This window comes from Ctenopharyngodon idella, chromosome 19 (assembly GCF_019924925.1).
Source record: "Ctenopharyngodon idella isolate HZGC_01 chromosome 19, HZGC01, whole genome shotgun sequence".
Lineage (NCBI taxonomy): Eukaryota > Metazoa > Chordata > Actinopteri > Cypriniformes > Xenocyprididae > Ctenopharyngodon > Ctenopharyngodon idella.
This window is the reverse complement of record NC_067238.1, coordinates 20,052,400-20,064,800: the sequence shown is the minus strand read 5'-3', so window position 1 is coordinate 20,064,800 and position 12,401 is coordinate 20,052,400. Positions and strand designations below refer to the sequence as shown.

At 34.1% G+C, this 12,401-nt stretch overlaps 2 protein-coding genes across 3 annotated transcripts in view; one reads left to right on the top strand and one right to left on the bottom strand.

Moving 5' to 3' along the window:
- The window catches only part of LOC127500841 (class I histocompatibility antigen, F10 alpha chain), a 46,007-nt gene that overhangs the window by 7,305 nt on the left and 26,301 nt on the right, over positions 1-12,401 (bottom strand). Inside the window, exons 1-2 of one of the 2 annotated variants that reach the window (XM_051872388.1) lie at positions 8,433-8,580; positions 6,442-6,702 (exon numbers count right to left, since the gene is read on the bottom strand). The exons of the other annotated variant lie outside the window; for it this stretch is intronic. Coding sequence (XP_051728348.1) covers positions 6,442-6,702; positions 8,433-8,481 — 310 coding nt within the window. The 5' untranslated portion in view covers positions 8,482-8,580. Of the gene's footprint in view, positions 1-6,441; positions 6,703-8,432; positions 8,581-12,401 lie in introns of those variants that run through there. 2 annotated transcript variants of the gene reach the window in all.
- Positions 1-12,401, top strand: part of LOC127500850 (tapasin-like) — a 50,907-nt gene that overhangs the window by 36,327 nt on the left and 2,179 nt on the right. The window lies entirely within an intron of this gene.

The window sequence follows — 12,401 nt, the reverse complement described above, 5'->3', positions numbered from 1 at the left end:
CTAAACAATGTTCATCTATAGACCTGTATCCTCGTTAAATAGATCAGAAGTTCTTCACATCAATAATCGCTACTAGACTTGCTGATATAATACCAACAATACTGAACTCAGATCAGACAGGATTTGTGAAAAACCGGGTATTATTTGATAATGTACGAAGAACACTAAATCTTATTGATTATGCGACTAAAACTAAGAAACAAATGTTAATGATGACATTAGATGCTGAAAAAGCTTTCGATGGGGTCTCATGGCACTTCATTTTTGAAACTTGTGAAGCATAAGGTTTATTAAATTAGTTAAAAACATATATAATCAACCGAATGTAAGAGTGAGAGCCAATGGAGTTCATTCAGAGAATTTAGCATTAATGAGGAGGACAAGACAAGAGGATCCCTTAATTATCACCTCAAATATTTGCTTTATGTATCGAGCCCTCAGCGCAGAGTATACAAGTGATTTCTTTAATAAAAGATCTTAGTCATTTCAAAAAGAGGCATATTATTTTTAGAAAATGTATCTGTGATGAGGGGAAACCAAGAGCAAAACTAAAAGTTTTACAAAACAGTAAAGAAATGTGGGGTTATCATTGACAAATCTGGAGTATTATTATTACGCAGCCCAGATTGAGCCAATTTTGAGCTAGATGCGAGCGGATAATATATCAAAGTGGAAATGTATGGAAACTGGGTCACGTGATGCAATTAGTACATTAATATTTTGTGGAAGAAAGAAAAAGGTGAATACTAGTTATTATTGTATAAGTGAAACTTTTAAATGTTGGAGAAGAATTTGCAAAGTGATGAATATTAGTGATCATGAGATGATTTGTTTGAGAGAAATAGCAAGAGATCCAGATTTTAAACCAAATACTTTTGATGATGTATTGAAGGTTTGGGCTGGAAAAGGACTTGAGATTCTGTCAAATTTATGGAGACAATGAGATGGAGACGTTTGAGAGCATACGGGGAAATATGTATCGTCTAGGACATTATTTTACAAATATCTTCAAATAAGAAGTTATTTAAAGGATGAGATTAAAATAAAAACTTTAGATGATATTCACCCTCTGTTGTGTTTTATGATTAAAGTTAGTAAAATTAATAGAGTAGATAACTTGATAGGACGAATAAATAATATATTCAAAGAAGTTAAGCGTACGGGTTTATATAATATTAAAACAAAATGGGAAATTGAATTAGATAATAAAATAACAGAAGGAGATTGGAAACAAAGTTTAAAAGAACATTTAATAACTACGCAATCTCCATATTGGCAAGAATATGCTTGGAAAATCAATATGCCATATTTTATAACACCAGAAATATCTTCCAAATATAATCATTTATTTTCAGGATGTTGGAGAAGCTGCGGTGAACTTAAAGCTCATTACACTCATATATTTTATACTTGTAAAATAATAAAACAGTTTTGGACAGAAGTAATTCAGGTAATATAATAAGAAATCAAATATAATAAAAGGTACAGGTATAGGACATATGCTACTGAGTGAAGATGAGTTATATTTATCTATAATACTGAGAATTACAGCTTTTAAAACAATAACACGATTTTGGAGAAGGCAAGAATCTCCAGTTTTAAATGATTGTTTGATTTACTTTCTAAAGTCGCTCCATGGAGAGGATAACATGAAATTAAGAGCAAAAGTTTACATTTTGAAAAGATTTGGGCACCTCTAAAATCAAAGTATATACTATAAAATAAAGGAATCATATATTAATTACCTCTTTATATAACCCTGCCTCCCTTTTAACTTATTTTATTTATTTAATATTATTATTAATTGGTTTTAAATAATATTATTTTAATTACTTATTAGGAATTAGGTGTCATTATAAGAGTTTGATATGAATATGTGAATGTTTAATTTTTGTGTGTATTTCTTGTATTTTTTATTTTCTTTTTTTCTATTTTTGTATGTAAAAGTGTTTAATTGTGTACGTATTGGTTATTGTTCTAATTATTATTTATTTGTTTATTTTTATTTATTTATTATTTATTTTTTATGTGTTGGTGATGGTATTATCACAAAAGATAAAAAAGTGAAAGGAAGAGAATGAAGAAGGAAAAATGAGGAATAACTATCGGTAAAAAATATTATGTCTTTAAAGGAAATGTTCGTTTGTATAACTGTATTAAATGTGCTTGAACTGAAAGACATAATAAAGTATATAAAAAATTAATAATCTTAAATAGGATATCATACTTATTAAGACTCTTCTCACTGTTGAAGAGTGATTTTACCGCAGTAACAGAGTAAATCAGCAGCACTCGATCGACTCCTGGAGGATCTTCATCCTTTTATCTTTTCAAGAGAGACACAAAAATAACTGAAAAATAACTATATTAATTAATCTATTATTAATGATATTTTACTTAATCATATGTATTTTAGTAAAATAATTGTATAAATAAGTATAATCAATTATTATTAATGTATATTTTATTAACTCATCTGGGTTAAATTAATTTGTTGTGGTTTCTGCTCAAAAGATCGAGAGCGTTTTAGAAACTGGGTTTGCTCAGCGAGAAACACTGATCACAATCATTAAGAGCTTCAGGATGGAATAATAATAATATTAAATAATTCAGCTTCTTACTGAAAATGACATTGTGTGTTAGTTTCCTGTACAAATAGTTGTACAACATGAGCACACACACACACACAGAGTTACTGATCTTCACAGAGGATCAGCTGATGAACGCACAGTAACCATGGAAACATGTTGTGCTGCTGTAGCAGTTCAGTGATCTGCATCAGCAAAGTCTCTTTCAGGAAAGTCATTTCACTCGGCGGCCATCTTTGAAACGCTCTCAGCAGCTGTTTCAGTCATGTGAGTGCAGCTCCTCTCTCTTTGAATGGAGAAACATCAAATTCTCCAAAGCTGTTCACCAAGATTACGATTAAACTTCATATTTGAAATCACCAATGAAATCTGACAACAACTGTCTCATAAATTTTGTTTCTAAACGCTCAAATCATGACAAAAAACTGCATTTTTCAGGCTGGAGCAGCCGATGCACATGTGCAGTCATAAACACTGACTGTTTCTATAGCAACCGGAGCTTCTAACGGCAGCTGCAGTGACGCGATGACTTTAGCAACTGCTGATTGGCTCTTTTACTTAGAAGGCGGGACTTATTCTGTCATATTGCGCTTTGCACTTTCTCCCAATCATAGTAATACGAGTGAACGTCTTTATATATCTAGTGTTTGGCATCAGTGTTTTGGGAACAGTGGCGTCTGTTCTCACTAGAGCCTTGAGCACACAATAGGGACCTGTGAGTCTCATGTGACGTCTGAACTAAATGCCATTCAAACATCATGAAAACGTCATCGTAAAGCTCCTGTGATTCATATAAATAGATTGTTTGGATAATCAATCATGAACTGATAAAGCAGGACGTCCTGTCACATCACTTCAGCTCATCTGAATCATCTCTGCTCAAACGGTTTCACTTTTTGTCCTCTGTCTCTAAAACAGAACTGGTTTCTTTTCTTATGAAACAAAAAAGCAACCGAATTTTTCCTGACATTTGGTTCACTCGGTTTGTCCTCCAATGATGCTGACAGACGCTGAACTGAAATACTCTGACAGTGTTTTCTAACCGCTGAATCTACAGCAACAGAAATGATTATTAAACTGAGATGTGAGTTTATCGTCTGAATTTATTATGATGAGAGAGAAAGGCGGGTGCTGTGAAATAACACAAAGACAATAAACAGACAACATGATTTCTATTGTGATGTCCTCACTGGATGAACACGACAGCAAACATCAGTGTAATCTGACTCTTATGAACCGCTCTGAATTATGGGTTTGACTGAATCACTCACTGACCGAATCAGTCGGAGCAGTTGTTGAATTATTCACTGCAGCGGATGTTATATGATTTTCATCATGTCCAATCAAATTGAACTGTAAACTGTGACTGTGTTGTGTGTATTTTAGGCTTGTGTGACTCTAATCAGTGAAGTTACTGACTGGATGTTAAAGACACACATTAGGAAGAACATTGTCATAATACTTAAATTTACAAAGAAATGTTGCCAAAAGAATTTTTTTTTTTTTGTTTAGTTTGTTTGTTGATTCAAGGATCAATTATTTAAAAAAAAAAAAAAAAATCATTAATGGGTCGGTTAATGAACTGGAACTGTGTCTCAGAAACAGAATTGTTAAATTCTTTACAGTTCCTGTCCCTGCTCATCTATTTACCTTCTTTTATACTCTTGTATAACTTTACTATGTATAAACTGATGGAAATGCCATTAGAAATGACAGTGTTCCTGACAGCAGAGAGCAGACGACTGAAGTGACCTACTCTGATTATACGGTATTAAAATTAAACCAAATTGGTATCAGATTGATCTCAGAACAAAACTAATTAGGTAAAGTTCATCAAGATAAATTCTGATGCTGCCTTGACAAAGCATTGTCTGAAAGTTTAACATAGTTTAACATAGTTTAATCATTCTGGAGCACCTAAAGAGAGACAGTTAGACAGTCAGAAACAGTGTGTGTGTGTGTGCTTTTTTGTGACATATCAGGACACAAATTTGTATAATGACATGGGTATGACATAGGTATTACAAGGAGAGGGTGACTTATGAGGACATTACCCCATGTCTCCATTTTTCAAAAGGTTTATAAATCATACAGAATGAGTTTTTGTGAGAAAGTAAAAATGTGCACAGTTTCCTGTGATGGGTAGGGGTAGTGTAGGGCGATAGAAAATACAGTTTGTACAGTATAAAAACCATTACGCCTATGGAGTGTCCCCACAATTCACAAAAACAAACCTGTGTGTGTGTACACTTATATTGTGAAATACTTTCACAACTCACTAGTGAGGATATTGACTGGTCCTCACTAGTTTTAAATCACAAAAGAGGTTTTTATTTAAATCTAGTGATGTGCACATGTTGTGTGTGGGTGTGTGTCTGGTTACATTTGAGTTTTTGACAGTTAGAGTTTTAGTTTGAGTTTAAACAGTCATGGCTGTTTGAACATTCTATCACCCAAAAAAAAAAGATAATTTGAAGAATGTAGGTAACCAAACAGTTGTTGGTCCCCATCGACTTCCATAGTATTTTTCCCATACTATGGAAGTCCATGGGGACCAGCAACTGTTTGGTTACCTACATTCTTCAAATTATCATTTTTTTATATTCAACAGAATAAATAAAGTCATACAGGTTTGGAACAACCTGAGGGTGAGTAAATGATGACAGAATTTTCATTTTTGGGTGAACTATCCCTTTTAGTCTCTGACTCTGAAGTGATGAACACTCAGAGCCACCTCTATACACACAATTAATACTGACGAAAACCTCAAACCGTGATTACATGCACTACTCAACACATCATCTGTTTGTAGTCTGTGTGTTGTTGTTATCATCAAAAATATATAAATATTGAATGTGTATGAATAAAGAATTTACAGTAATTCTCTGAATTTCTGTACAGTTAAAGAGGAAAATAAACTGCAAATAGATGCAACAAATAAATTAAACAAAAAAGACAAATTTAAATCTAAGTATACTTGATGTCTGCTGGTCAGTCTGTGTATGTGCTGATAAATACTGCACACAGTCTCAGGTCATAACTATGCTAGTTAATATTATGCATAATTACTTGCTTTACTAACGTGAACAAAACACTAAAAGACAGTAATGCACATCTCTCTCTTATTTTTGAAAGTACACCCCTTGAAATTAAAGGGGCCCTGCTTTGTGGCCCCTGTTTTCCAAAGTTGAGTAGCCCTAATATAAAGTAACAAGTGAAGCAGAAACAACAGCTGAAGCTAACAGATCTGTACGTCTATTTCAGTCAACAGAGCGATAGCTGTATTTAGGTCAGCAAGATTCAAGACATTTTTACAAGGACATATAGACTACTGGTAACTTTCAAGTTGTTTGAATGTAATGTGAAGAACTATATGTGTAAGTTTAGTACACAGCTCTATGGAATTGTTGCTGGTCAATCACAGCGTGAAGTGTTCAAATATGTTTCTGTAATGACCACATTTGACTGTTGCCCCTGGTAACATACAAGTGTACATCTGACTACTGGAGTATGCCTAGTGGGTTTAAATGGCATCAGTAAACAGGGACTCTGAGACTGCTGCAGCATTAACTACTGTTAACAGAAGCTTATAAAGCATAAACTGTCATTGTTCTGGAGTTTCTGCCTCTCAGGAATTTGGGTACAACGTACATTATGCACTTTGTTGGTTGATTCTACCCTGAAATTCATTCCCTACAAGTTCCTGGTATTCTAATTATCTGCAAATAAGCCATGCGTTAGCACAGAAATACATACATACAAAACTGTAATAAAATCCATGGCCATTGGGTTTCTTTATTTGTTAAATTAAAGACTTTAGAGAGAGCATAATGAAATTGAAAGTTTTGCTTACCTGCAGTTTGATTGAAGCGACTCATGAGCACCTGAATATTGTTAAAGAAAGCTTGCTCTGTACCCTTAACAATCTTAGTGGTTTCGTCCCAGTATTCCTGGTCAAAATTCTCCTCCATCCACTTCTGTTTGGCGATCTTTCTCTGTGATGTACTGTCATACATACTGATGACTTCACCATTCAGCATTCCCACATCTAGAAACCTTGGAAAGTTTGTGATTCCTGTGGTTGCTGTGTAGAAATATTTCAGGGTATGGGTCGCTGTAAACAAAACATAATGTTAAAATACAGCTTAAAGCACATATAAGTTACTGTAAAGTTAGTAAAATGCTTCTAATATAGTGAAACTATCCACATCGATTTTGTTACATAATACAGTGCATAAGCATGATTGAGACCTATTACACATATGAATTGTAATATATAATGAAATTGTACAACTGAAACACAGCTGTCATAAACATATGCCATAACAAATTATGCTTGTTTCTAAAAGCACAAAGCTCAAAGTTTAGAGTTAAATACTCATGAATAACCTATGGAATTTAAGCACTATGAGTGAAGTCTAAATGCATTTTTAAAGAATGATTCACTGAATTGAATTAATTTTCAAATCAATTCATTTTTTTTTTTTAAATTCACTACCACAACATTGACAGAGATTGAGCAGTCCTGAAGTGCCACCTAGCGTTACTAACGCCAAACACCATCCGTCATCTTAAATGTGTGTAAATTCTAAAATACTATGGCGCTGCATTTTTTTCCTGTCATAGATTTACCATAAACAACGAATGCATATTTATAATAATAATAACAATGATGAACTCTAACAACATAGAAAAGTATTTAACGCCAATATTTAGTTGCCTTACCCAAGGAAATACATTAAAGTTCAATAATAAAAAAAAAAAAAAAAAAATACGCATTTAAACTCATAGACTACCAATTCATGTTATTACTATTATTTCTGATTTATTATTATTTTTTCAATGTATAGCCTACTACCGTTTTATTTTGCCAAATAAATTCATTAAAAAACAACCAATTACTTTAACATTTAATATTCGGTCAAATTAAGTTAAATATGCTGTAGATGTCAAACAAGTTTTATTAGCCTACTTAAGAAGCGATTGAACCGCTCGCTGTCTTTAAGCACTACATGCGCCACAAACGCAAATGTCATGAATAAGGAAAATAAATCAGCTGAAATTCACCTGAATTTGCACCCCATATTCCGAAAAGTAGAATAAGTAAGAGACGCATGTTTGAAATGAGTGTGTTGAATTTAACAATAACCGGTGAGTTAAAGGGAAATATTAGCAGGTTTTTTTTTTTTTTTTTTTTAAACTTTATTGAACAAAAGAATTTAACAACAACAAATGGCCTGGTACAAAATACAACATTTCTTAAACAGTTCCTCGGTAAGTGCAATTCATTTATAAAAACCTAGAGAAGCCACGCCTATTACAACTACGTACACTCTCGCAGGCCAATTGGAATAAGCTTAATCAAAACGTCATCTAAATCTAGGACGAATTCACAAAAGCACGTTTATTCTGAAAGCACAAGCTAAAGAACCACTGCTCAGTACTTAAAAACAACATATCTTAAAACAAAATATTAAATATTATGCAAACATTAAATAATTTAACATTAATATAAGTTAACATTATCCATGAGTAACACCATTACTGTACAGAAAAGTATTTAAAAAATAAAAACAAACGGCCTTTGACAATTGGCAATTGGCCTATCTGTCGCACTGCGACAGATAGCCTGTAAGTCTACTTTGTACCACTCGGGGAGGATTTACGGTAGTGTTCAAAGAAACTTTGCGATGAAAAATATTAACAGCTTACAGACACTCCAAACAGCTCCATATTAATAGTTAGTGAGGTTATCAGCTACTAAAAGTGGTTTTAATGAATAGCTTTCATAGACCAGTTTATACATTTTAATAAAATAATGTAAACTAAATAGCTTCTACTTACCAGAATTGACGAGGTGAACTCCAAGGAGCAGAAGAACTACAGCCCGCATGTTTGTAATTGACTGAATATTTGTTCTTTAGAATTGAGCCTGAAAATCTGTCCTAGATCCCTCGGCAGCAGCCTATGATCTGGTGAAATGGCTGAGCGCGACGGTTACAGATTCCAGCCAATAGATTTTCAGGACAAGTGGAACATCATCAGTCACTATGATGTATTTCTTAGATAGGGTTGATTTCTGAAAGTGAAAACAAAGTGCAGTCATTATTAGCTACTAGACCACAAACACGTCAAATACATCTAGAATCAAAACTCTATTTTAAAATTTTAAAATGACCACTGAGCCAAGCAAATGGACTTTACAGAATTTAAGGTTATGATGACCACTAAATATGCTTATATATATATATATATATATATATATATATATATATATATATATATATATATATATATAGTGGGTACGGAAAGTATTCAGACTCCCTTAAATTTTTCACTCTGTTATATTGCAGCCATTTAAGTTCATTTTTTTTCCTCATTAATGTACACAAAGCCCCATATTGACAGAAAAACACAGAATTGTTGACATTTTTGCAGATTTATTAAAAAAGAAAAACTGAAATATCACATGGTCCTAAGTATTCAGACCCTTTGCTCAGTATTTAGTAGAAGCACCCTTTTGATCTAATACAGCCATGAGTCTTTTTGGGAAAGATGCAACAAGTTTTTCACACCTGGATTTAGGAATCCTCTGCCATTCCTCCTTGCAGATCCTCTCCAGTTCTGTCAGGTTGGATGGTAAACGTTGGTGGACAGCCATTTTTAGGTCTCTCCAGAGATGCTCAGTTGGGTTTAAGTCAGGGCTCTGGCTGGGCCATTCAAGAACAGTCACGGAGTTGTTGTGAAGCCACTCCTTCGTTATTTTAGCTGTGTGCTTAGGGTCATTGTCTTGTTGGAAGGTAAACCTTCGGCCCAGTCTGAGGTCCTGAGCACTCTGGAGAAGGTTTTCGTCCAGGATATCCCTGTACTTGGCCGCATTCATCTTTCCCTCGATTGCAACCAGTCGTCCTGTCTCTGCAGCTGAAAAACACCCCCACAGCATGATGCTGCCACCACCATGCTTCACTGTCGGGACTGTATTGGACAGGTGATGAGCAGTGCCTGGTGTTCTCCACACATACCACTTAGAATTAAGGCCAAAAAGTTCTATCTTGGTCTCATCAGACCAGAGAATCTTATTTCTCACCATCTTGGAGTCCTCCATGCGGGCTTTCATGTGTCTTGCACTGAGGAGAGGCTTCCGTCGGGCCACTCTGCCATAAAGCCCCGACTGGTGGAGGGCTGCAGTGATGGTTGACTTTCTACAACTTTCTCCCATCTCCCGACTGCATCTCTGGAGCTCAGCCACAGTGATCTTTGGGTTCTTCTTTACCTCTCTCACCAAGGCTCTTCTCCCCCGATAGCTCAGTTTGGCCGGACGGCCAGCTCTAGGAAGGGTTCTGGTCGTCCCAAACGTCTTCCATTTAAGGATTATGGAGGCCACTGTGCTCTTAGGAACCTTAAGTGCAGCAGAATTTTTTTTTGTAACCTTGGCCAGATCTGTGCCTTGCCACAATTCTGTCTCTGAGCTCTTCAGGCAGTTCCTTTGACCTCATGATTCTCATTTGCTCTGACATGCACTGTGAGCTGTAAGGTCTTATATAGACAGGTGTGTGGCTTTCCTAATCAAGTCCAATCAGTATAATCAAACACAGCTGGACTCAAATGAAGGTGTAGAACCAGCTCAAGGATGATCAGAAGAAATGGACAGCACCTGAGTTAAATATATGAGTGTCACAGCAAAGGGTCTGAATACTTAGGACCATGTGATATTTCAGTTTTTCTTTTTTAATAAAGCTGCAAAAATGGCAACAATTCTGTGTTTTTCTGTCAATATGGGGTGCTGTGTGTACATTAATGAGGAAAAAAAATGAACTTAAATGATTTTAGCAAATGGCTGCAATATAACAAAGAGTGAAAAATTTAAGGGGGTCTGAATACTTTCCGTACCCACTGTATATATATATATATATATATATATATATATATATATATATATGCTACGTTTTGTCAAGGTGAAAATTTTACAGGTCATATTCATAATCAAATTGTTTCTTTGCTCATATTCATTTAGAGATTAACTTTAATTGTTCAAAATATGAATTTTCAGAATTGATAAAAATCAGACAGGTTAAAACATACAAGTATTTAGGAGTGATGATAGATGATATGTTATATTGGATAGATCATATTGATACTCTCTGTAAAAGAATAAAGCAGAGAATTTATTTCCTTCATCATCTTTGGTCATTTGGAGTAAGAAAACAGATTCTTCTGTTGTTCTTTATGTCTGTGATTATGAGTATACTGCAATACTGCAACTCCATATGGTATAAGAGTTTGTCTGTCATGCTAAAAAAGTTGTTTAATCAAATAAAAATTTGTTCAAGGATTGTAGGTAAGCCTCTTGAGAAGTTATATGATTCAGCTTATAACAATTTGCTAAGGCTGACTAATAATATAGTCTCTGACCCTAATCATGTCCTGCACAATGAGTTTATATCATTACCATCAAACCAGAGGTACAGGGTTCCAAGATTAAACAGAGTAAAGCTAAAGCACTCTTTTGTCCATCAGGCTGTCTTAGCATTGAATAAGACACTTAATCAAAAATCAAGAGTATAAGAAACAAAGGTGTTGTGTGTTGTAATTGTATAAGCAAGTGTAATGTATAATTGGAATTTTTATGATTGTAAATAGTTTTGTGTGGATCAAGTTTGTTGATGTTGACTGTTGTACATGTAGCTTAATATTTTTGTTTATTTTGTTATTGTAAGTAATCAAATAATTAAGATATTCCAAATATATTCCATATACATTTCATTACCTTTCTGCTTTCATTTTCATTTTGTTCTGCTGGACAAAAGACTAACAAAAGAGTAACAAAGTGACAAGAAAGAGAAAAAATATACGCAATTCATATGACAAAAACATAAGTAGTGCTAAGTTCCAAAGTAAAAGAAAAGTACATGTAGGTAATAGAGCAACATTAATAGAGCATTTAAGTGAACATTTTGGAAATATTTAAGTGTGTTAATGATTATCGATCAGGTGCTTATGGAAGAATTGTATATTTAAGTGTTTTTTTTTTTTTTTTGAGAAATATAAAATATCAGCAACAGATGTGTTTTATTAAAGAGTTGTTGTTTGTAATTTTGTGGTGAAGGAAATAATGCAGCTTTAACTGAAACTAAAGCTTGTATCAGTGAAATGAAGTGGCTAGCAAGTCTCCTGTTAAATGACTGATGCTAAAGACAAATGTCTCGGTGTACTTCAAATAACGAAAAATTGGATTACATTAGAAATTAAAAATAGTTACTGCAGCAATTTACAACTGTAAAGTACAAACAATTAAACAAACTCATACTAAGGAAGCTTTTATCTGCAAATGTTTGTGAAAACAGCTCTGCACAGCAAAAAAATTATCCAACAAAAGTTAATTAAGCGTACGAACATATGAAAAGCATTGATGAACATACTGAAATACTCTCAACCTTGTTTGTTCTCCAATCTGAAAATGTTGCTTATTTGCTATAGAATCAAGTAGGCAAAATACGCAACACACCACCTAATTTCTTGTTTCTAACCTTTCTGTATAAAGGCAGGCCTCTACAATTTTCACATAAAATTAAAAGCCTAATGATATTCAAATAATTATAACACAATGAACTACACTGCTTACAGGTTTGGCTGTTTCCACACTACAAAGAGAAAATAATAGTTGGTATTTCTCTGTGTCCTGAACTGCACTCTGTTCCGACAAACCACGTGATATCATGGCAAAAATCTCCAGCATCCTAATATGGCGTGTTTGGAATCCACCTCGGAGCTCCACCTAGTGGTGTTTAATAGCCGTAAGAAAGGCTAATATAT